This window comes from Melanotaenia boesemani, chromosome 20 (assembly GCF_017639745.1).
Source record: "Melanotaenia boesemani isolate fMelBoe1 chromosome 20, fMelBoe1.pri, whole genome shotgun sequence".
In the NCBI taxonomy this organism is placed as follows: domain Eukaryota; kingdom Metazoa; phylum Chordata; class Actinopteri; order Atheriniformes; family Melanotaeniidae; genus Melanotaenia; species Melanotaenia boesemani.
Window position 1 is genome coordinate 12,709,728 of NC_055701.1, and position 24,115 is coordinate 12,733,842.

The 24,115-nt window shown below is 42.0% G+C and overlaps 1 protein-coding gene across 3 annotated transcripts in view; it reads left to right on the forward strand.

The window, feature by feature from the left end:
* The window catches only part of kif26ab (kinesin family member 26Ab), a 65,326-nt gene extending 41,516 nt beyond the window's left edge, over positions 1 to 23,810 (forward strand). For 2 of the 3 annotated variants that reach the window (XM_041972525.1, XM_041972526.1), the window contains exons 5-16: positions 7,934 to 8,117; positions 10,801 to 11,013; positions 11,893 to 11,986; positions 12,512 to 12,774; positions 13,591 to 13,774; positions 14,676 to 14,835; positions 15,185 to 15,347; positions 16,519 to 19,762; positions 20,361 to 20,554; positions 21,289 to 21,312; positions 21,533 to 21,683; positions 21,775 to 23,810. In XM_041972525.1, coding sequence (XP_041828459.1) covers positions 7,934 to 8,117; positions 10,801 to 11,013; positions 11,893 to 11,986; positions 12,512 to 12,774; positions 13,591 to 13,774; positions 14,676 to 14,835; positions 15,185 to 15,347; positions 16,519 to 19,762; positions 20,361 to 20,554; positions 21,289 to 21,312; positions 21,533 to 21,683; positions 21,775 to 21,959 — 5,059 coding nt within the window. In that variant the 3' untranslated portion in view covers positions 21,960 to 23,810. Of the gene's footprint in view, positions 1 to 4,935; positions 5,702 to 7,933; positions 8,118 to 10,800; positions 11,014 to 11,892; positions 11,987 to 12,511; positions 12,775 to 13,590; positions 13,775 to 14,675; positions 14,836 to 15,184; positions 15,348 to 16,518; positions 19,763 to 20,360; positions 20,555 to 21,288; positions 21,313 to 21,532; positions 21,684 to 21,774 lie in introns of those variants that run through there. The other variant, XM_041972527.1, reaches the window with a different exon arrangement.
* Positions 23,811 to 24,115: the final 305 nt, after the last annotated feature.

The window sequence follows — 24,115 nt, forward strand, 5'->3', positions numbered from 1 at the left end:
AGCTAATTAAAAAAAAATTTTGGGGGGGGAATAAATCAGAGAATATCTATTTTTACATCAATTTAGATATAAAATACCAAAACATTTTGTTTTTTACATCCATGTTGCTACAAGTCAGAGCTTGTATTTCTGTTGACTGACTGTGGCACTACACCAGACTTTCTTGAATATTGATGAGTTTTTTCACTTTTTCTCACCAACTGTTTCATTTATTCTTGGCCGACTGGGGATTCCCATCTTTGGGAATAAAGCAATTCCAAGCTGGCTGTGGCAGAGCCCCAGCAATCATTTTTCCCTGTTTCTTTCTCAGGCAGAAAATGATTTACCTCCTCATGGACAGCGATTCACTGGCATGAAGCCAGGGCCACTGATCGAAGAGAGGACTTGGCTGCACACCCTGCTGCTTCTTCTCACACCGTCTCTTTCTGTTTGTTTCCTTTGCATTTTTCTCTTCATGTTTGTTCCCACCAATTTATTTCTTAATACCATTCTTACCTCTGCAGTGCTTTCTTCCCTGTTTACCACTCACAATTCTTTATTTTCCCCACGTTTCAAACAGTTCCCTGTTATTCAAGTTATTCTCCAGAGGATGCCCCTAATCCCGTGTTTTTCACCTCAGTCCACACACCGTTTGAAAAGAGTTCAGAGGAAGCCGTGACAGAACAGGTTTACAACCTGCTGGTAGAATTTAGGATTTCATTTACAGAAAGCTGCATTTTTGTCCTATTCTGACTGCAGACCTCTTTGAATCTGCATCATTATTCAGATATGACAAATGCATAAGACAGTGTCAGTCTTTGGAGGAAAATCTTTTCTTATGCGACAGATTATGTTCACATTGTATCCACAGATGTTACATGAATGCATTTGGCCTTACCTAATTGGCTGGGGACTGGTGCAGTGAAGATGTGTGTGCAGCCTTGGGCTGTCAGCAGTCAGCACACAAATAATGCACCATTTGATTTTTTGTGTCCAAGGTCAGACAGTATTCAGGAACAAAAGGCTTGTTGAACACCTTGTTGGAACAAAAGGCTTTTTTGAAGGCCTTAGTCCAATGTGTTTGGAACGTGTCTTGCAGGATATTACTCAGCTAACTGGACGTCACATTCATTGCTGTCTAGTTTTGTTGAGATTCATTTATCTTTTTTTGAGGATTTATAGAAAGTCTATAAATCCTAGCCGGGGGTGTTTGGCCGCTTCCTGCAAACGGCTGCTGTGTAAACTGACACAGGAGAGAGAGGTGCCTTCAGACTACTTTTAAAACAGCCATGCAGGAGGAAGCAGGCTCACAGTCGGTTGAAAGATTCAGAGCTTTGGATTGATAAGACTCAACCGACAGCCAGATAAGCCTGTTACTTCTCTCTTCCAATTTAATGCATCTTGGCCCGCCAAAAGAGAGAGGAAACACATTTTTCAAAACGACTGGAAAGATCTTGGTTGGTTGATGCTAATCTATATCTAAACCATAAGATAACTGCAGTGAACAGAGGGGAACTTCTGTTCCTGTATCTCCAGGTGGGAGCTTTTTCGTCAGCTTCTTTGAAGTAAAATAGTCAATTTTTTGTTCAATTAACTTTTTTTGAGCAGCATTCCAAGAATAATCTCAGTTTTCATGGTACTGTTGCCACCGGAAGGATGTTTTGAGTGTTTTAGTATAAGGTAGAGGAAGTGAGAAAAACTAAATTAATGTTTATACAAGGGCCCCCTTGATTGCAGGGAGACTTTGAAAAGAAGATGGGCTCATTACCAGACTAAATGTCTATGCTGCATAGGTTTAAATCTGCTTCGCCATGCATTCAACAGGATGTCCCTCTGTTTTAGTCCCCACAAAAGTAATTAGAAATCTGCACATTTCTTAGTTTTTTTTAACTCGTGAAACCCTGAGGTGCCTTCTTCACATGGAGGCAGTTACTCACAAATGCTGCAGAGAAGCTTAGTGTGTTAAAGCCTATTTTATGTAAGCTTTTAGTGTGTGAGTAATGAATATATTTATAAATGAATGGTCATACTTCTGGGAGATGCTGACACCCACAGCAAACAATTTCAAAGGATGAGAAAGCATTTATGGTTTGGAAGCATTTCCCTTATACATTATTTAATGATTGGCATCCTGACCTTGCTTGTAAATCTTGTCTGGAAGGGCTTTAATGCTGCCAGGGCTACTTGGTTGAGTATGACATCACCTCCTCTTGTCTGTGCACCCGTATGAATGTGTGTGCACTCACAGGCTGATGTCATGGTCACATAATCACCACTAAAGCTTAGTGATGGCCGGGTCAGGCTGGGGGAGATCAGGTACCACTGACAATGATGGAAGAGCAAAGATGCAGATTCACTTTAATCCCATCCAAATGCGGCGAAGAGCAAACAATGCAGTGATGTCTGTCTACGGTGAGGAGTCTAAACATTAGCCTGGTGCGCTTGTTTTGACTGAAGTCTGTGTTTCTCTTGCAACTGGCAGATTTATGTTGCCTCCCCACACCTTTGGGGCAAAGAGCTGTTTGATCGTGTCAAGGGCAGCCCATCAATAAGACAGCATGCACTGATTTTAGCTCTGGGGAGGTTTCCTAATGATTATTTTTCCCCTCAAAAACATAGTACCTCATCTGATTGGCCAACAGACAGCCAGCATAGTCAATCAGGTTCAGCTGCTGATTTGGCGTTTTGGGTTTGGCTCACAACAAAAACGCTTTCATGCACATCCAAACAAAAGAAATCTCACAAATGTCTTTGCCACTGAGTCCAGGATAAATTGTCAGTGTCTCAAAGAGACAGGGAGAATGGTCGTGCTGTGGTCATTATCACTGGTGTATCTCCATTCATGAAGAGCTACGCAGGACTGCTAATCAGGAGCAATGGGAGATTTGCCGGCTGTCAGGGAGGTGAAACAGTGTGTTATCAGATGCAATGATCTGATCCCTGCATGAATGGGCAGAACAGCCTTATCTTGTCTGTGGAGAGAGAATAAAAGAGGAGAATCACAGAAAGGAAATGTCAAGAATAGTAAATGCAGCCAACATGGTAATTAGCCACAGACAAAGCTTACCTAAAGAGCTGTATAGCTGGCTTGGAGAACAGAGACAAATTTGCACAAACAAGCTGATGGGTGTGCCAGTTAATGATTCTCTGGGGCCGAGGAATTTCTCTGGCCAATTTCACAAAGCTTGAATGAAAAAAAAAATGGAGTGATTATTGACAGGAGGCCAAAGTGAAGCTCTGAAAGCAGCAGGCAACTCAGCTCCCGTGTTCTGTCTGTTCTGCAGTCATTGACATCCTCTCCACTGTCTGCGTCATTCCCTTAGTAGGCAAGGGCAAAATTTCGGTGTCCTTTCTTAAACAAAGGCACCAGGAGAATTTTTTTTACAAAGGTGCTAAAATTTACATCTGTCTTGCTTTGGCTCATTTATATAAATACATATGTATATAGGGGTCATTATTTGTCCCTAAGGTCTGTTCATAAGGAGACATTGATGGAGCTGAAAGGCTATCAGGACAGTTCCAACTGTGACTGCTCCTTCTTTTTATGTCATTTTGATATATAACACGTTAAAGCACACTAAGGGTATCAGCAGTAGGAATGAGGCTAATTAGTGGAGCACTGTCAGAGTGACCAATGTCCACATTAGTTTTTTCTTCTACTGCCAGTCAAAGGGATTTGGTCCTGGGGAAGCATGTAGCAAACCTTGCACTTTAAAACAAGACCTCCACAGGCAAATTAATTTGGACATGCTGCAGAAAAGTAAAGGTAAGTGTGCTGTGGCAAAGAAGATGGTAAAGGTTATGTGATATATCAAACTGCTTCATTACTAAACAGTGCTCTTCAAATTTGTAGACAGTGCTGGTTTTATTTTTTTATTTATCTTTTTTTGCCTTCATATTTGATTCAGCAGAGTTCATATAAGGGGCACTGTGTCAGAAGGAGAGAGGCAGAGAACGCTTTGTGCTGAATGTACTTTCATCTGGCAAGTCTCACACCCACTCTGTTCGCCGATGTGTTGTAGTAGGCACTCTGCAGCCAACGCGGCAGCCTTTCAAACAAGACTGGCTGGTCGGGGGCTGAGAGGGTTTACTGGTAAATTGGCAGCCCAGGGAATACAGGGTACTCTCACCCCGGCGCTCACCCACTCACATGCTTTCAATACCCTTTTTTTTAACCTTGACCATTGACTGACTGCAGTCCCTCTCACTGGTCAGCAAAAATATGCCTTTCCAAGCTGTCATCTGTTCATTGTCTTTTCTCCCTCTCTTTCCCCACTCTTTTAAATCTCTTTCAGTTTCCCAATTGAGTCCAAACATCACTCATTCAAGCAATCCATCTTTCTGCACTTAAGTAGATCCTCCCTTATCTCTGTGTCTCTACTTTTGATTAATAACATTCTCATTCTTCTGGCTAATTACATCCTTCAACAATGACAAAAAAAATATACAAACCTACAGAAGTGTTCACCCAAATACAGAAGCACACTTGAGCTCATGCATTGATGCACTGTAGGCATACTAACCAAATCTGTTTGAAGTATGGGACCCTAAAAGAAGAGAGGGCTCCTGTATGCATTAACTATTCATGTGACGTGTTGTGGGGTGCATACGTGTGTGCACGTTTGTGCAGGGGGTTGTATGAGACTTTGTTAGTGCGTGTGTGTGTGTGTGCATGCGTGTGGGTATAGAGAGAAAAAAAAAGAGTACTGGCAAATTGCGCCGCAAGCAGCCAGCAATCGAGCGCTGACACCTCGTCTGGCAGTCGGAGGGAAAAGGGGCTGGGCTGAGGGAAGAAAAAGGAGAGGCAGAGGAGGGAGGAGGGAATGTATGTGTGTGTCTACATGTGTGTGTGTGTGTAAGAGAGAGAGGGAGGGAAAGAGAGACACGGCAGGACAGCTGCCAGAATTTCTCTGATAGCAGGAGAAGGACCAAGAGGCGGAACAGGAGTAGGAATTCTCCTCATTCTCAGCCACCCGAGGAAATCTTCCAGCCCAGCTCCGAGTATTGAATCTCTCCCATTCCTTCTGCTTGGGAGCAGTGGAGACTCTGGGAAAGACCATCAGGAGCTACAACCACTCACAGCACATGCAGCACAGTGGATTAACTGCATGGCAGAAAATCGTGCAGCATGTTGCATGAGGGGAGAATTGGACGCAAGAGGAGTGGAAAACTGAGTTAGAGAGCAAGCTGTTGTCATGCTTCTGAACTGAACTTTTTCTGCTGAAGACATATGGAAGGAGTTAGAGAAGCTCTAACAAAGGGTGTTTCTTCTCATCCTGGCCTCCTCCTTGTTTCCTCTTAAGAAACTCTCTGGATTATCTCCACTCTCTTACTGTGCACCTATCCTGCTTTTCCTGCAGGGCACTCATCTTGTCTGCCCATCTCCTCCCTGCTCCACCTGGTGCTTGTTCCATTTAGTCACTATGATACCCACGCCTCCTGCCCCCCATCTTCCCTCCGCCCCCCCAGCTTCTTACAAACCTCTGTGAAATCAAGTGGAACCTCAATGATTGTGATCAGAGAAAAAAGGACCCCTGTGCCCCGAATAGTGAGCAACTCCCTTCTTGTTCTGTTCTCAGTGACTGTGCCGGTGTATCAAATCTATCAAATGTGCAAATAATGGAGAACAGCGACAACACAGACACGGACCACAAAGTTGAACTCCATCAGTTGTCTGTTTTCTGACTATGAGCGTAAACTAGATGATGGATTGGAAAGAGCTGTAAGTACATCACTGCAGCATGTTTTTACTGGTGCATGTTGGAACAAAGCTAAGCTTCACAGAGCACAAACAGTATGTAAATATTTTACTCAAACTTTTGTGATAGCAGATTTTGTATTACAAAGCAATGCAGGTTTAGCTTTGAGCAATTAGAGAGAGTTTTGCTTTATCAGCATGGAGAGCAAACAGGTGTAAAAGCTGTTGTGGGCTAACAAAATTCACTGCCTGTTTCCAGTGAGTGGTCATATAGTTGAGTGAGACAGAGAGAGGGGAAAACAGAAGGAGGGAGGAAGAAGCAAGGTGAGCTGGGGAGGTTATGTTATGTAAAAAAAAAAGAGCATTCTTTCTTTTATTCAAAAGCACACATGTGCACTGATAGTCAATGTGCTGCATAAATTAAATGTCAAGGTTACAAGCTCAGCTTTGTGCTGTGGACATTCCTCACTGGACAAGACAGGTACAAATCAGTTTGGTGCCTTATTTCTTGTTTGGTGTCTTAGGAGGACACGTAACAGTTGAATTATGTCTCTGTTGGAAGCAAAAAGACAGAATGAGGTGAGACAGAGGGAGTGAGACACAGACACAAGAAGACAGGGTAGATTTTTCTTGAATGAATGTGCTGCGGATGTCTCTAATAAATGCACATATGCGCTTCACGAGCCAAGGGTACACACATGTATGTAGGCGCACAGAACCACGTGGACTCTGTTGTAGTTTCCCCTTTCCTTTTATATGTCTCACATCCATCTTTTTCATCTCATTTTTTCCAGTCACACGATATATCTTGCATGCTCTCACACATAGGCAGCTCCCTGGGGAGAGCCTTCTCCTCTAGCCTTCTTGGATACAATAATTATTCCATCAGCCAACAGCGTGTTCCTTGATTGTGCTCTTGGGCTGTCGCTGCAGGGGGTGTACAGTGGAGAGGGAGGTAGTTGAGACAGGGGTTAGGTTGTCACTCCAGGGAGAGGGGAAGGGGTGTGTGGTTATGTTTTTGGCAGTAGCCCACCCAGTCCTGTCCAGAAGAGCCCAGAACAGGACTAATGAACTGAGACTGGCTACTTTGGAAACCCCTGCTTACCTGCAGGCAACTGGATCTGTTCTGTTTCATTTCTCCTTTTGCTCTTTTTTCATATTCTCTGTCTTTTTTACCTCCTCTAAGATCCTTTGCTCAACAGATTTCTCATTTTTTCACTCCAGTCTTCAATTCCCCGAGCCACTCATTCCTCCACATGTACAACCACCACTTTGTCCTCCTTGTATTATACTGAAATCGGACTGCTTGAGTGAAAACCATTTGAGTGCATTTGAATTTCCTTGGGGTATTACATTCCTCATTGACCTTGAATTGCTTGCTGAGGTGTGTTAGCTGATCCAGGGCAATGCCATACCTGGAACCACTCTAAGTGCATGCATTCCCTGCAGGCCAGGCAAAGATATTGGTGTTCCCCTCTGAGTTGAAAAAAGGAGAGCATATTCCTGTCTGACTCAGTGGTCTCTGCTTAGTCCTGGCTTCAAAAGAGAAGAGACCAGGATGATAGTTTTGGATGGAGAGCTGTGAAAAAGTTGGATTCAGGTGTAGCAGTGGGTCTTGTATCTGTGGTATTAACACTGTTTACCAACCTGCCTTTTATCTAACAGTGCTGACCAGCTTGTATACCATGATTACACGCTCTAGGTTTAACCTAAATTATGGGTAAACATGCTTTGCAATAAATACTTCGCTTTCCTTTCGGAGATGACATGTGCATACCAGATGGTATTGTTCCAACAGTCCTCATCTGTCATGTTCATGACAAATTTTTTTTTGTTTGATCAGGATAAGTGGATATATTTACTGTCCCCCTGCTATGACATCCTGCATTTGCTTCCTGTCAGGCAAATAGTCTTTACTGGTAATTATCTGCCTTGTGATGTTTCTTTCAACCACCATTTCTAGGTAAAGTACATGGGTGCAGCATAGTTCTTCTTGGTGTGAGTTGAGTGTTGATATAAATTTATTTTTAGAGTGGAGAATAGATGGGAGTGGTGGCATAGTGTGACTCTCACTCTGATTTTGTTTGCTTTGGCAAACTCAAAGGAAACTGACCACCTCTATTCCATGGTGTTAGTGTAAAGTGTAAGCTCTTGGCTTGGTTTATTGCCAAAAAAAATTTGCTTAAGTAAAAACTTTATTGCATGGTGGTTTTTTAAATATAGCTTAACCTCTAGTGTGTTATTTTACTCTTCTAGGGCAGCTCAGAAGCTGAACCTCTCTTCCAAGAGGAAGAAACACCAGCCCTCACTGATTCACCCGCAGGAGCCTTCTATTTACCCCACCAACTTCAGTGGCATCCTGCAGGTCTCGCCTCCCCCTGCCCCACCATGCCTGCTACGAGCTGTGTCCAAAGTGAAAGAGAATCCAGGGATGGGAAAGGTGAGAGTACACACACACACACACACACACACACAGTAAAATATAGGCAAAATGCAGAATATGCAGATGGTGCATTCCAGATATACAAAGCCCTCACATATAAGCAGTTATTCCCTGCTTCCATTAACCTCATGCACGGACATACAGATCCCTGTTTGAAGGGGTGAAATGCAGAGTGGCGACAGACTGGTCCAGAGGCAGCATGCCGTCTGGTCCAATCCATGCAGATGCAGCCAGATAAGCCTGCTGGAATGTCATGAATTCACTTAGTTTGTGAGACCAGCATTCCTCTCTCTGAATACTGAAAGACAGTAAAAGCTGTAATTCACAAATCTGTGGTCCTGTTAACAGCAGGATTTCTAATCCATTCTAGCTGCAGTGTGCAGTGATGAAAGTCAGACTGGCAGCTATAGGACAGTCATTAAACAAAGCTGTATAAACACGCCGCTCTTCCTTTGTGGTTTATTGGGTATTGTTTGTCTGAGCTGACGTCCTGTATTTATGAAGAAGAAGAAGTCCCCGAACAAGATTAGATCCCACCTGGATAGGAAATGCTCGCTTCTGTTGCCAGGTATCCAGACGGTTGAAATTTGGCCACATATTGTAAATATCCCATTGACAAGTGTAGTTCATAATAAAACTGTGTTGTTAACAAGCCTCTTCAAGCTATTGTACACCAGTGCTGTTAAAAATGCTACAAAGTGTCTATGATATTTTATGATATTGTTATCAGTTCAGATTGCCAGTTATTCTTATCATAAAGCAAACATCAGTGTGGTGTCTGTTATTTTATCCCACTCTCACAAAGGATGCAAACTCTCTCTAAAAAACACTTTCGGCAGCTTTCATGGATTTGTCTTAGTCTGCATCTGTTTCATATCAGTAAAGCCTAAGATTTAAGTGAATATCTTGTTTCCATCAGGCATATATAGGTCACTTCCACCTCTCCACTTCTGACCTGGAGACATTTGTTTCAGGTATAGACAGTTGAGTGGATGGAGCAATGCCAGGTCACACTAATGGATTTTCAGAGGGATCAAGGGACATGGAAACACAGACCATTAGCACAGAGTCCAACGTGTGAAAACACTCTGGCCTACAATATCTGATCTCTGCCAACATAAATAAACTCTTCTGGTAGCCTCTGTGTTGTAGACAGACACTCAGCAGTCATATGCAGAAGCTCAGCTTAAATGTCATAACAGATTTGATTTACTCAGCATATGCACATGTCAGTCACAATAAGAGCCCCCTATGGAGTACAAAGAGTTTGCACTTGGTCTGCAGAATTCAAGATAGATACACTCATTGAAATGAAGGAATTTCCAGTCACATTGTCTCACAGTGCTGTAGCCTAGATCTGTAGAAATATTTATACACATGTCAGGGGTTGAATGGACCTTTTGTGGGCATGAGGATAGTGGAGATTCCCCAGGCTGAATAAAACTGTCTTATGTCAAAAACAGAACAGAGATGGTTGTATTTTAAGGGTTTTATTTCAGTGCCTGCGAGGCAGTGCAGGTACTTTTTTAAGGACACTTCCAAATGGCTAAGGATTGAGTTTCCTATCACATATACAGCTGCATAGAAACTGATCATAAAAACTGATCAGCTGGTGTAATGCAAGGTGTAACACTAAACACTAGGAGATGACAGGATCTCAAAAGACAGCTAAACTTATCCCAGGAGCTGCTTTTGTCCCCTGTCAATCATGTATTTTCACAGTGCCTTCAGAAAGATACAAATGGTACATATGTAATCATCAAATTATAGAACATGAGAATTTTAAAAGAAGTTAAGAAGGTGTTGTATATCTTGTCATTCACTAATACCCACGTAAGTCATACACAGTGTATCTATGTGCATAAAAAGGCAATTGTAAAATTTCTGTACAGCTGTTTGTAAAAGGCACAATTGTAAACAACTAGCAGGCGGACTTCACTCCAGTAACCACGGCAATAACATCAGACATGAATGGTCTTGTCAGAGCAGAGCTGAATCAACACCTTTACTTATAAGCTGTCATCCTTTTCATGGTTTGATGAACTGTCCTTTGACCTGCAGAGCATGTTAAGACTGTAAGCTCACTTTGTGAATGTCAAGCCCCAGATTTCAACTGGGTGCGTTTCAAGATTCTTAAAGTAGAACTGGTATTTTCCATGCAATGGAGCTGAAGGAGAAAATAAGGAGGAGAGTGAGTAGGTGGGATGAGAGGGGGGGGCCATATGCTCCTGCTCTCCCATGCTGGCGAGCTGCTCCTGGTCCAGAAAAACAACCTCGAGTGGGATAATCCCCCAGCAGGGTGCTTCACACACATCAATTTCCTCTATTTTCAGCTATGACTTTCAATACTCACCTTCCTGCCTTTTACGAACACCATTAAGCAACGTGTTGACCCATTGAGTTTGCCAGTCATTGTGAGACTGAGTGTTTCCATGGTAACCTTGGATGTACATCAGCTCTGAAACAGTGGACGTGATGTTAATGCAAAATGCTGAAGAACTCTCAGCTTGCAACTTATACTTAGGGAAGCTACCATACATTTCTCCTCTTTCCAGCTGTTCATACATTGTTAGTAAAGGCTGAACCTGAGCATAATCTCTACTGAATTTGTCTGCATAATTTACGCTTTCTTACTTTCTAATCCACGCTTTTCCCTCTCTCTTTTTTCATTTATTACTAGGTGAAAGTGATGATGCGTATCTGTCCACCTCTGGAGACTGCAGACTCCTCAGAGTCGCAGTCCTTCTTGAAAGTCGACAGCAGAAAGAAGCAGCTGACACTCTACGACCCAGCGTCCAGCCCACACTCAAGCTCAGGGCACAGGAGATCCGCCACTGTGGCCGTCCCAAAGATATTTGCCTTCGATGCTGTTTTTACCCAGGATGCCTCACAAGTAAGGGCCATTATTGGTGTTTGTGTTTTTTTTTTTAAGGTGTTGGCTTGGAATTCAGCCACTCAAGGACGAAGGGACATCTTTATGCTTGCAGGGTGTGACCAGGGGCTTAGGGCAAAAATGTCTGTCTTGGGTCAAAGGGGCATTCTTACCAGTGCGGGGCAAACAGCTGGGCCTTTTAAACCATCTGAAGAATGATTTGAATCCACTCCACTCATATCTAACCGCTTCTTTCATAGAACAGCTATATAAAACTATACGACGCCCACTGAGATCAAAGACAAAGGTCAGCTATATGTTTTTTTTTAATGACTTTATGAAGGAAAGAACAGTAATGTTATCTGCACAGATTTGTTTGAAAGCTACTGGATCCATATTATCCAAGACAAATTTCCTTGAAATCTGACAACAATCTTTTTATTTATTCCCACATAGAGTAGTAAACTCAAAATAACTAAAAGAGCAGAGGTGATTGTCATTGGAGGAATAGGATGGCATTTAATTTTTCTCAATAACTCAGACATTTTAAAACACTTCCTACTTTAAGCAGTTATTTTTCTAAATAAGCTGCTGGTAGCTGACAGGTAACAGTTACAGCAAGCTGTTCTGCTGTTAGAGGTCTTGTTTGCAGTTTGATGTATGGTAACGGGGCTCTGCCGCAGAAGCTCTGCCCCAGAGGGCCCATGCAGAAATAAATAGCCAAATAACAAGCCAAATGTGAAATGTTAAACACATACCTGAGTGATGAAAAACCCTAAAACCATTAATATAATTTGATGCAACTAATATCAAATAACTGTTTTTCTTGTGGGATATTTTTATTATTATACTAAACTGTAAAACTGACTGTGAGCGGGTTGTGTCTTTGTTTGTACACAGGCTGAGGTGTGCTCAGGGACAGTAGCTGAGGTCATCCAGTCTGTGGTGAATGGTGCAGACGGCTGCATCTTCTGCTTCGGTCAAGTCAAGCTCGGTAAGCTCCTACATCGGCAACAGATTAGACAAGTGCCTTTGTTAGCCAGAGAAAAACTCTCATTGCTCTTTGTTAGCTACACTTGATGTCCACAATTGGCTTAGCGGTGCACTGGGGCGAGTTAAGGAATGAGAGATTGGAGGGGAAAAGAATAGGTAGTGAGTGTGAGGTGGGGGTGAGGGCTAAAGTGCTGCATCCAAGCTTCAGCGCAGTCAGTAATTAAAATCTAAGTAATTGGTCTGGCCAATGTTCTCAGGGTGAAGAGCTTGCTTTTCTTCTGCCGCTGTTAGCTATAATTCTCCCCAGAATGACTGCTTTTAAAATTAGTCCATGGATTAGCATTTGATTTTTACTTGTAGTTAATATTACCCCAGATCTTCAACACCAGCCATTTTTTATGTGCACTTTTTTTTTAAAAATTCATGCCCTTCGTCGACATTTTGGTGAAAGAGCATATTGAGTATTTTTGTAAACACAAGGCTATATTTCCTTTGTCATTCCCCTGTACTTATCTTACATCCTCAGGCAAGACATACACCATGATTGGCAAAGACAGCTCCACTCAGAGCCTCGGCATTGTGCCCTGTGCCATTTCCTGGCTCTTCAAGCTCATCAGTGAGCGCAAGGAGAAGACTGGCACACGCTTCTCAATCCGTGTGTCTGCAGTGGAAATCTTTGGAAAAGATGAAGAGCTGAAGGACTTGCTGTCTGAAGTGTCAACAGGCAGCCTACAGGAAGGCCAGTCCCCAGGAATCCATCTGAAAGAGGATCCCATCTGTGGCACTCAGGTGAGAAGTGCTCCATTTCTTCAATTTCTCTTTGTTCACTGATCCTTTCTCTCTCTCTCTCTCTGGGTTTAAGTATTAGACTGTCTGAGTATTGATCTTTTTCTGTCTATGATCTACCACTTCTTCTTCTTCCAATGATGTTTAAAGTTTCTTGTGAGTTTGTGTGTGAGACATTTTATCTCCTAGGACTTCTTAATCCATCTTGCTTTATCCTACCTGCTTCTGAAATCTTTTAAATTTCAGCCAAATTCATCTGTTATTGATAGCTTTCTTCTTTCCTGTATTGACTCTCCTGTCAGCATCTATTGCCCATGACTGGGAGTCAGCCATCTATAGCACAACAGATAAAATTTGGGGGGATGGTGGAGTACAGTAGGTTTGAAGGCACTGACAGGTGTTGCTGACAGATGTTGTTTTTTGGGGATAACTATGGACTCTGACATCAAAGGATGTGCAGTTCTGTGAAGTTCCTCTACTTCTCTGCAGCCATGTGTGTGCTCCTTTTCAATGTTGCTGCCTTTCCTCTCTTCTACCCCCTTGCTTTCTTTCTGTATCCCACAACTTCCCTCACCCCATCACGTTGAGGGAAGTGTCCTGCCTCCTGCTCCACCATTACCTCTCCTAATCCTCCTCCCTCTGTGTGCATATCTTTTGTTTTAATTGCCCCAGAGACCCATTCTAATGGGCAAGAAATGTATGCTGGGGTCCAATTAACTCTTTTTTCATGCCTATCTTTTCACATCTATCTTCTTTCCCAAGCCCTACGTGGTCTCTTTTGCTCTCCCTAACCCCGTTGTCTGTCTTCTCTCCCTGTAGCTTCAGAATCAGAGTGAGCTTCGTGCCCCCACCGCAGAGAAAGCTGCCTTTTTCCTGGATGCGGCCATCGCTGCACGCAGCACCAGCAGGCCAAATGTTGATGAGGATGAAAGACGCAATTCCCACATGCTGTTTACACTGCACATTTACCAATACCGCATGGAGAAGAGCGGCAAAGGCGGAAGTTAGTATTTTTGCATTTTTACAGTTCTGAAGCACAACATCTGCAAGAAAAAGATTACATGATGGTTATGGTTATGAATGTATGTAGATCAGTATATATTTTCTGTTTCAAAAGTACCATAAACTCTGTAATCTTAAGCAATATGAACAGAAAACTCTCTGTTATGCTTTGATAAAGTGCAATTTAAGGTTTGAAACCTCACTCAAAATTGTTTTTAAAAAGTCATTGTTTAGAAATCTTGAGTTATTTCATTTTTATGTGTGTTAAAGACACACTAGAAAATTTTTGCAGATTTTCTAAGTGACACACTCCTTGTTGACAGCTAATACAGCATCCCTCTTGCATCCCACTTGTACTGTGAACTCTCTCCAGCCAGTAAAAGATATTCTTATCTTAACTCTTGTCTTATCTTCCCCTCTCCCTCTGAAAATGTCCTTTTGTGTTTTTTGTTTTTTTTTGTTTTTTTTTGCTGAATTAGCCACAGTTTTCAAGACGGTTGTGTGACATGATGCGTAAAGCAAAACACAGTTGCAACTTTATCTGGAAGAAAAAGTTATAAAGTGCGGTTTCTCAGCCTCGGGACGCTGCTGTGCACTGCGTGCTTCATAAATGCACATAATACATGTCACTGTGCCATTAAATGAGTCTGAGGTCAGACAGTCAGGTAGTGCTTTGTTAATGAAGAAATCTCCTTGATACCACAAGTTACGCATCAGACGGGAGTTCAGCTGTCTGCAGTTTGAATCACCTCTGTGTGGGAATCTCACTCATTAATAAACCAGATGGCTCAAACAGAGAGGTGTGCCACTCCTATTGTCATAGCATTGTGTGTGAAGAAGTAACTTCAGAGAGGGAGTGTCTATTCTGGGCTCACCTGGTTCTTCTTCTGCTGTTGCCACAGTGTCAGGCGGACGGAGCAGGCTGCACCTCATTGACTTGGGGAGCTGTGAAAAGGTCCTAAGTAAAAGCAGAGATGGAGGGGGAGGTTTGTGTCTCTCCTTGAATGCACTGGGAAACGTCATAATGGCGCTGGCAAATGGAGCAAAACATGTACCTTACAGGTAAGAAAAAAAGGCCATTAGTTTTGCTGTCAACATTAATGTGTTTTAGCTTCTGAAAACTTGCATCTATATGTTAATTGTTTCAAACAAGTCGCTGCACGAGTTTGTCTGTAGTGACTTGTCTGTTTATTTAGTCTGTTTCGTTAGCTTCAGATAACAGCTTTCACTGGTGTTGCACAACATCATATAGTTTCTCAGGTAGGAAAAGATTAATGACTTGTCATTTGGGAGTATTTTTCAGCTCAGAGTGTTTAAAGTCTCTCTGCCTGGAGTCATGTCAGTTGTCTTTGTCACAGTTTTGAAATATGACCGTAGTGTTTGCTAATAACAATGTTAATGCACTCTGTAGGGACAGCAAACTGACAATGTTGTTGAGGGAATCCCTCGGCAACATCAACTGCAGGACCACAATGATTGCCCACATCTCAGATTCCCCAGCCAACTATGCCGACTCTCTCACCACTATCCAGCTGGCATCCCGCATTCACCGCATGAGGAAGAAGAAATCTAAGGTACACTTTCAAACTTTAACGCTGTAGTTAAACACATGCTGTAATAAACCAACATAAGTCTAGAATAAAACTTTATCTACAGCAGTAATGGTGTATTTTCACAGTTTTTCTTTTAACTTATTCTAATACTCATAAATCATAATTGTGTCTCTTTTAATGTTGTTCATTGCATGCTGATATACTTCTAATAATTTACAGCTTTGACAACATTCATCATAACTGAGAAATTTAAATCTTAAATTTTCCTCCTCTTATGATTTTGGAGCTATTAAGCAAATAAATGCAGCTGCAAATGAAATACTTTAATGTTGTTAAGTCAGAGCTTTGAAAAACAAACATTTTTCTCAATTAAACTGTAAATTAATCTTCAGCAGGTTTCAAATGAGAGGCTGCTGTCATCACATTAAGTATGAAGCATCAACTGAGCAGAAGCAACAGTGCCCTCTGTGGTGACAAGGAGTATTTACATGGTCCCAATGCCGCTTTAAGATCGTGCTTAATTCTATTTCACATACAATGCAATCAACATAAAATCCTCATCTCAGCATACAAACGAGCAATTTTATTCTCCTTAGTAACAGGCAGCCTAGACTATGTGCTTTATTGGAATAAACCAGTATAAGTAACTTAGTACATTCTCCATTTTAATTTTATGAATTTGCCACGTAAACACTGTTTTTTTGTACAGTAAAATTTGTTGTTGGAGGTTATATTAGAATAAGACAGATACTCTCATAAATAAATTTAGCTAGCAACTAAAGCTTTGATAAAATAAGCTGACTTGGCTTATGATAAAACATTAGCCATCCATCAACTATGTTGAAACATAAAAGAAGTGCAATAGCACAAAACTAAAACCAAAATTATCAAGAAAAAAATAGGAAAATAGTTAACCAGCAAGCACTAAACTTTAGCCTCACAAGCAGCTGCTTCCTCTTGAAATCATGCAATCAGAGCTTGCTTAGTCAGTGTCTCGCTGAGGTTTCTTTCTTTTTTTTTAATCTTCACTCACTGCTTCATTCAAGACTTATATTGGTTTATATTTATACAGTTCTATGCAAGTGTCATTTACAAAAATCTGAAAACATTAATATTTTCATCTTAATGTTTAATTTTAAAATCAAATACTACTGAGAAGCTAATGCCTGCTCTGTTTCACTCTTCTTTATAGTATGCATCCAGTTCATCTGGAGGGGAAAGTTCGTGTGAGGAAGGGAGGATTCGCCGGCCACCCCACCTTAGGCCCTTCCACCCTCGAACAGTAGCCCTGGACCCAGACCTGCCCTCCCTGCTCAGCGACCCAGACTACTCTTCTAGTAGTGAACAGTCTTGTGATACTGTAATTTATGTGGGCCCTGGAGGAACTGCAATCTCCGACAGGGAGCTTAGTGACAACGAAGGCCCACCTGCCTTTGTTCCAATCATCCCCTCCTTGAATAAGAAGAAATCCTCAAAAGAGGGCCCTCTGGACAGAGACCAGTTCTTTAAATGTAACACATTTGCTGAGCTGCAGGAGAGGCTGGAGTGTATAGATGGTAGTGAAGAACCCACTGCCTTTGTTGGAGAGGGCAAGCGGAGCCAGGCTAGCCCCAAGACTGACAAATCAAAGGAGAGCCAAGGCTTGAATTCACCAAAGACTGTAGCAAATATTTCTACCAACCAAGAGGGCGCCTCAACCAAACAATCTCCTAAATCAGTCCCCACACAACTATCTTGTAGTCCCAATGCTAAATCTAAAGCAGACAATGCTAAGAGGCAATGCATACCTGCAGAAAGGGTGCCATCGGAGAATCAGTGCAGAACCAGTGCTGATGGTGAGAAGGCCTTGGTCTTTGAAAGCCCAGTTAGTACAAATAAACTTGGACCAGCTACAGTGCCAAACTCAGAGCCTGTGGTGAGGGAGAAAGTCTACTTCAACAAGAAAGCATTGCCAAAACCAGCCCCACCTCCTACACAGCAAATAGAAAATGGAGGCAATGAAGAAAGATCCAGCACCAGAATGCCACCTGTGGGAATGAGCCACCAAGCTATGAAAAGAAGAGACCCTTACACTTCCCCTTTGCTCAGAGCTCCAGTGGAGGTGTGCCAAGTGCGCTCAACCTTAAGGGAAAGGTCTCTTGATCAGGACATTCTTAGAGCTACTGTTACTCTGCAGCAACCCGTGGAGCTGAATGGAGAGGATGAGTTGGTGTTCACTGTGGTGGAAGAGCTGTCTATTGGCAGTATTATGGATAAGGGTCGGCCATCAAGCATTATTAGCTTTAACAGTGACTGTTCACTTCAGGCCTTGGCCTCTGGCTCCCGACCTGTAAGCATCATCAGCAGCATCAATGATGAATTTGATGCCTATACATCATCTGTGGGAGGATCAGAGGTGAACATTGCAGTGGTCACACCCCTTCAGGAAGGAGCAACAAACTGTATAGACAGTAGGGGTTCATCCATCAGCTCTTGGCTGAGTGAGGTTAGTGTGTGCACCATGGAAAGTGAAGGGGCTCATTCTACAGACGTTTTCCTTCCACGGTCCAAACACATGGGACCAGAGGCCACGTTTTACTTCGATTCCCTTGATATCTTTCATTGCGCATCATCTCCTAGAGATGCCAAGAACTCCTTAAATGACAGTGGTTTTAGTTTTTCTGAACAAGACAGTGATAGTGCTGCCTCAAGCAAACTATCACTGACAAAATGCCCCCCATCACCAGAATCAACAAAAGGCTCTCTCAGATTCACATCTAAATTAACTAAAGCTCATTCGCTTAGTTCTTCCCCACTTTCACAGGGCCCCTCTTTAGTCCACTCTAGTCTTCCCAGGAAGATTAAGCCTACCTCATCCATTTCCCATAGTAGTAACAGTAGCAACAGCAGTAGAGATCCACCAAGGCAGCAAGTTAAGCAGGCGGATCCCTGGCAGCGTGTTGACAACCACTCAGAACCTCAATTTTCTGACTCTAGCAACACCAGCAAATTTCTCAGAAATCCCCCAAGCGGTATTCCTTCTAGCAAACCATCCAACAACACCAACAGTGTACCTCGCCCACCCAAGGTGCAAGGTCCTACCTCATCCCAGAGGGTGGTTGATGGCTGTGAGAAGTCAGCAATTAAGAATCCACCCAGTAAAATGCCTCTGCTGAGACGAGGTGCCACCACCCTGGGGACGGTGCCTGTCATCCATTCCTCTACAGACTACAAGGGAACCCAAGAAATCATTGCATCTACCACAAGCCTTAAATTCTCCTCTTTGGGGAAAAACAAGGCTAGTTCACAGAAAGCGAGTAATATCCCTAAACCTGGCTGCATCTCGCCCCCTCCACCTCCAGTTCGAAAGTCTAGTCTTGACCACAAGACAAAGATCCTGCTGCCCCAAAGTGCCTTAAAGTCAGCATATGGGGATGCAGGGAGGACTTCCGGGGCAAGGACAACTGTATCAGAGGATGAGCTTGAGGTACAACAAAGAGTTGACTCCACCAGTTTCAAAACTTCCAGCCTCAACACATCCAAAGTTACCTCAAGCCTGAAGGCCAAAGGGCCTAGAGGAGAGACTGATCTGCATTATAGTAGCCAAATGTCACTGGAAAGGTGTGAAAGCCTGTCTTTATCTGGTTCTAGAGCTGCACTTAATAGAGAGAACAGTGGAGCAAGTCTGGGTGGCAAATCTAACAGGTCAATTCCAAGATTTGGTATCCCTAACTCATCTAGCTCTCCTATAGCTACCTGTCCATCTACTCCAAGTGGAGGAAATAATAGCAAAACTGGTCAGGTGAAAGCTTCTGTAAATCCCAGAGCATTAGGAGCAGTTAATAGTAGTAAAGCACGGTCACTGTCAGCCAACAGTTCTAAGGGTCTTAGTTCCTCAACAAAATCTTTGGCATCTCCTGTGTCGAGAAACACCAATGCCAACCTACCTCCGTCAGGACGAACGCCAGCCCCTCGGACTACTACTCCAGCCACTAATAAGCCTGGGAGAGGGACTATCATGGGTACAAAGCAGGCAATTAGGGCAGCAAATAGTCGCGTGAGTGAACTTGCAACAGGCAACATATCAGGCAAACACGGGAAAGGTTCAGGAGATTCAGACAGTGGGAATGACAGTGGAGTAAATGTGAATGATGACAAATCGCCCATAGCCATGCTGCCCTCTCCATATAGCAAAATCACTGCACCTCGACGGCCTCAACGCTACAGCAGTGGCCATGGCAGCGACAACAGCAGTGTGCTGAGCGGGGAGCTGCCTCCAGCTATGGGCCGCACAGCTCTGTTCTACCACAGTGGAGGCAGCAGCGGATATGAAAGCATGATCAGAGACAGTGAAGCTACAGGCAGCGCTTCCTCTGCCCATGACTCCATGAGCGAAAGTGGCATGTCGTCTATAGGCAGAGCAAGGAGCTCCAAGTATCCCAAGAAGAGAGCTAATGGTGAGAAGAATTAAGTGTTGTACAAGAACTAATGTACCCACTCACTAATATTATTGCTCAAATATTATGCTGATCCTAGAAGTTTGTATATATATATATATATATATATATATATATATCTCAAAGAATGTTTCATTTAAGAAAATGCACAAGAAATTAGTACTATCTTCAAAAAGTGTAATTATTTAAGTCATGAGTTGGTGTTTTCTTTGAATTTTCTCTACTACTGAATCAGCAGCATACATTATTTATGCAGTATATAAAAATGATAGTAAATCCCTCAAATAAAATTACTTTCATCTGGCAATGAATCAGTAAAGTTAAACTGATGACCTTTTCCATTTTTTTTTTTATTTTATCCAACCTTTTGAATCCATGTGCTTAAATTAAGCTTTTGAATTGATTCCTACTGTGAAATTACTCATTGAACCCTTTTAAATATGCAGTAACCACATCTTGGACATCCCGTTTAAAAACTTGCATGTCCTTACATCTCTGCATGGGACTCATACATATTTCCCCATAGTTCTGAGAAATATCATCACTGTCAGCAACATAACTGGTGCCTACATAATAATATGATATGCATGGTTTGTAGGCTTCCAGAGGAGGCGGCTGATCCCAGCACCCTTGCCAGACACCTCATCCCTAGGGAAGAAAGTGAGCACAGCAGGCCAGTGGGTGGACTTGCCTCCTAAATCTGGACCGCTGAAGGAGTCCTTTGAGATCAAAGTGTATGAGATTGACGATGTGGAACGGCTCCAAAGACGGCGTCAAGAGGAAAACACAGAGGTGAGCAGAGGGTCAATTATGACTTGTTCTTTGTGGTGGTTCATCTAACTGAACCTGTTCTTAATAATTTCATGTCTGGGTCAAGGTCTTGTGACTTCTACTTGCTAATCTATAGTATTATCTTGCAAGTGCAACGTTAATACCACACATGATCAAGATGTAGCAAATGGACTTACAGTACGTTATGGGAATTTCTTAGATCCCATCTTCCCAGTTTCTTTTTTGAGAGCAGGACAGGAATAAAATGTCCCAGACGACTGACCTTCAGTGAGCTTAACAGCAAATCCCGGAGTTAAAATGTCTTAGTCCAGACTCCTAGAGCCTGGTATTTTGGCAGCATTCCTCAGTAATGTCAGAAGTTCAGATAGTAACAACTGATGTGGGTTAATTGATTTGGGTATGAGAGATGGTTTGGTTTACTACGGATGGTGATGTCGGAGGACGTGTGTACAAATGAAAGGAAAAGTTGATAAAAAAGTTTGGTGAAGGGAATGTGTGATAACTACAAAGGTGCCACACAACCTCAGATCAGCTCCCCACCAGCACTCATCGCTGGGTGCCTATTGGCTTTTTATAGCTGGTTCCTTTTCTTTGGATCATTAACAGCTTTCAAAAGTACATCACTGCCAGAAAGGGACAAAAAAGCTATATAGATTGTAGCCAGATTTACTTTTATGTAGGAAATATGATCCTTAATCCCTCTCATGCTAACTTGTCCTTTTTTCTTTCCTCAGCAACCATTCCAAGATGTTGACAAGGTGAGTTTATTTTTCACAATGACTGATTTTAATTGCAACAGCACCATTTACGATGCAGTGGTTGCAACACAAATTTAAATGTTTTTTTATTTTTTATTGCACATAATTGCTTTAATTAAAATATGAATGGAATATGAATAAACATGAGCTATTTGTCTTAAATTGCTGAAGCAAGTTTAACACAGTTACTGTGATTGATAATCTGTTCTTTTTCTCTTAGGGCCTGCTGTATTTTAACAGTAAGCTAAAGATGCTGGAGAGAAGGCAACAGCAAGTAAAAGAACTACGGGCAAAGCATCAAGTGTTGTTGGAGGAGCTGGAGGACACAAAGGCTCGACTGATGATGGAGCCCAGCAAGTGGGTAGGAGAGTGTAAGTACCTGTTATTTCCCTTTATTGTTCACCTATAACATTTAAAAGATTTTTAACCACATAACAAAATTTCAATGTGTTGTTTCAACAGTTGAGGTGGACCAGAGTTTGGACAAGGAGTCTCCAGAATACCTGGAAGCTTTGGCCCAGGCCACTGAGGAGCTGGAGTTCTGTGTCAACCTGTGCAAGTCCCACGTCATGATGGTGACCTGCTTTGATATCAGCATGCCATCAACGTTGGGCACTCAGGAGGGACTGCGTGAAGTCGAAGTCTGAGGACAAAAGAAAGTAGAAGTGGAAAGGAAAGAGCAAGTGTAAAGACAAGGGAAGAAGAAATGTAGCAGTAATTCAGTAGATGCCACTTGGATGAACAACAAGACACAGACAAGATGAAAGTGGAGCTTTACAAGAAAACCGCCACACAGCTTCTGTGCTGCGTTGACATGGCAGAGAAAAAAAAGCATGAGCACAAATGCTGTTGCCTCTGTGGCAAGGCAGTGGCCATCACTTACTCATGAGTCAATGAACAACACCTGGAAGTGCCTTCTTTATTGTTTTTTATTCATTATTTTTCATATGGTGCAGGTATCTTCAGCATACCTAAGCAAACCTGAACATATGGCTTTTAAGAAAAATATTTTATATTGCATTGTATAGTGTATTTAAATAAATATGTGGTGTGTATATTTATCTTTTTAAGGGGGAAAAGAAAAAAGAAGAAGCAATAAGCTAATGTTATTGCGCTCCCGTACTTTGCCTTTTCTCTTGTTTCAAACCTCAGTCAGCATTTTATTCATGTTCATTCAGCCTCTTGCGCCTTATTTTAACTCTGGTTATGTGGTTTCCTAGATTTTTCAAGCTGGATTATGTTATATCATCAAGGACTACATTTGCTGTTGTCGCTTCTGTCCTGCTAGCTGGCTTGTGAAAGCTTGCAGGGTGGAGTGAATGTTTTTCCCTCCAGTTGCCTTGATCAAAATAGGTCTCAGTGGATGCACTAAGTTAGATCAGCAGTGATGTTGGAGGAAGGTGAGCTTATTCAAGCTGTGCTTGCCCATGTTTATCTAAGTGAGAATGAGATATTAAGCCAAAACATATCAATCAGAGGGGCTACTGTGATGGACAGTGAGTGATTATTCTTGATTCAGCCATTCTCTCTGGTGCCTCAGTAAGTGGTCATGCAACCCTCAGAGACTTCCTTTCTCTCACCTGTGACGTTAGTATGATGAATGGTGACACTGATAACGGTGCTCATCACTTAGTCCAGTTTTACTCCAAATAGGTTTGGAGTGGGGGAGTTTTCTATATACGGGAAAACAAACAGGCACAGATGAGACAGCACAAGTCTGCCAGCCTCTATAGTGCTTTTTTCCCCCCAAGCTCTGCCAAACCTCGGCTCTATGCATTCCAATACATTTATACTACAACTACTTTAAGAAACTCAGTACTGGCTTGAATTCAGAAACATAGTTTGGCCACACTGCTACATGACTGTTTTTTTTTTTTTTTTTTAACTATTTTAAAAACAGTGTTAATTAGGTGTTTTAAACAAAGACCTCCAAATTGTTAATTTCTATGAAAGCATGCAAAGAAGCGGACAAAAGATCATGGCATTGTTAGACTAAATCAATCATGTTATCGGCTCTTTGAAGCTACTAGAATATGCTTATGAATCAAACAGCTGACACGGAGAGAACAAAGAGAGGTGAAAATGATTGTTACAAAAATAAGACTGGTTATGATGTGTCTTGTGTTTGATTTCTATATCTATGACTTCATTTGGCTTTTGTTTCCTTTGAAAGAATTTACTCTCTCAGGCCCTCTCTTAAGATGCTGCATGAGATTTTTTTAAGTATTTTTAAGGATGATTTCTACTCCATTTTTATCATTCAGATTTTTTTACAATAAGTTCACTTTTCACTAACATGGGGTTAGGCTCATGAACTAAATGATTATTACCAAACCAAGACCTTTTTTCCAAGAAATTATATGTGAGGTCATATTTCATATCAAAACCCATATTTTCTAATACCTTTGTTTTTGTATAGGATTTTCACACCTTGTGTATAAATGTATAATACGGCAGCTTGTGTTCTCTTTTATAGTATCTGTGAATAAAATGTTTCTTCTTAATGATGACTCAGTGCTGAGAGTTTTTTTTTCCCCATTTTACACACTATTTTTCGCAAGGTTCTTTTGACACTGCCTGAAAAAATAGTTTCTAATACATATTTTGCTAAGAGGGAATGTTGATAAATAACAAACTAAAGCCACTTTCATAGTTTTCTGTTTAATTTCTTAATAAGTATCCGAGGACAAAGAAATCTTGAGCAGCAGGCCATATCAGACACCCTACAATTCCTGTCAGGTTGTGCTTCTTTGATAATGTTTGCAATTAAATTTTATTTTGATATAAGCTTCATTTTTATTGT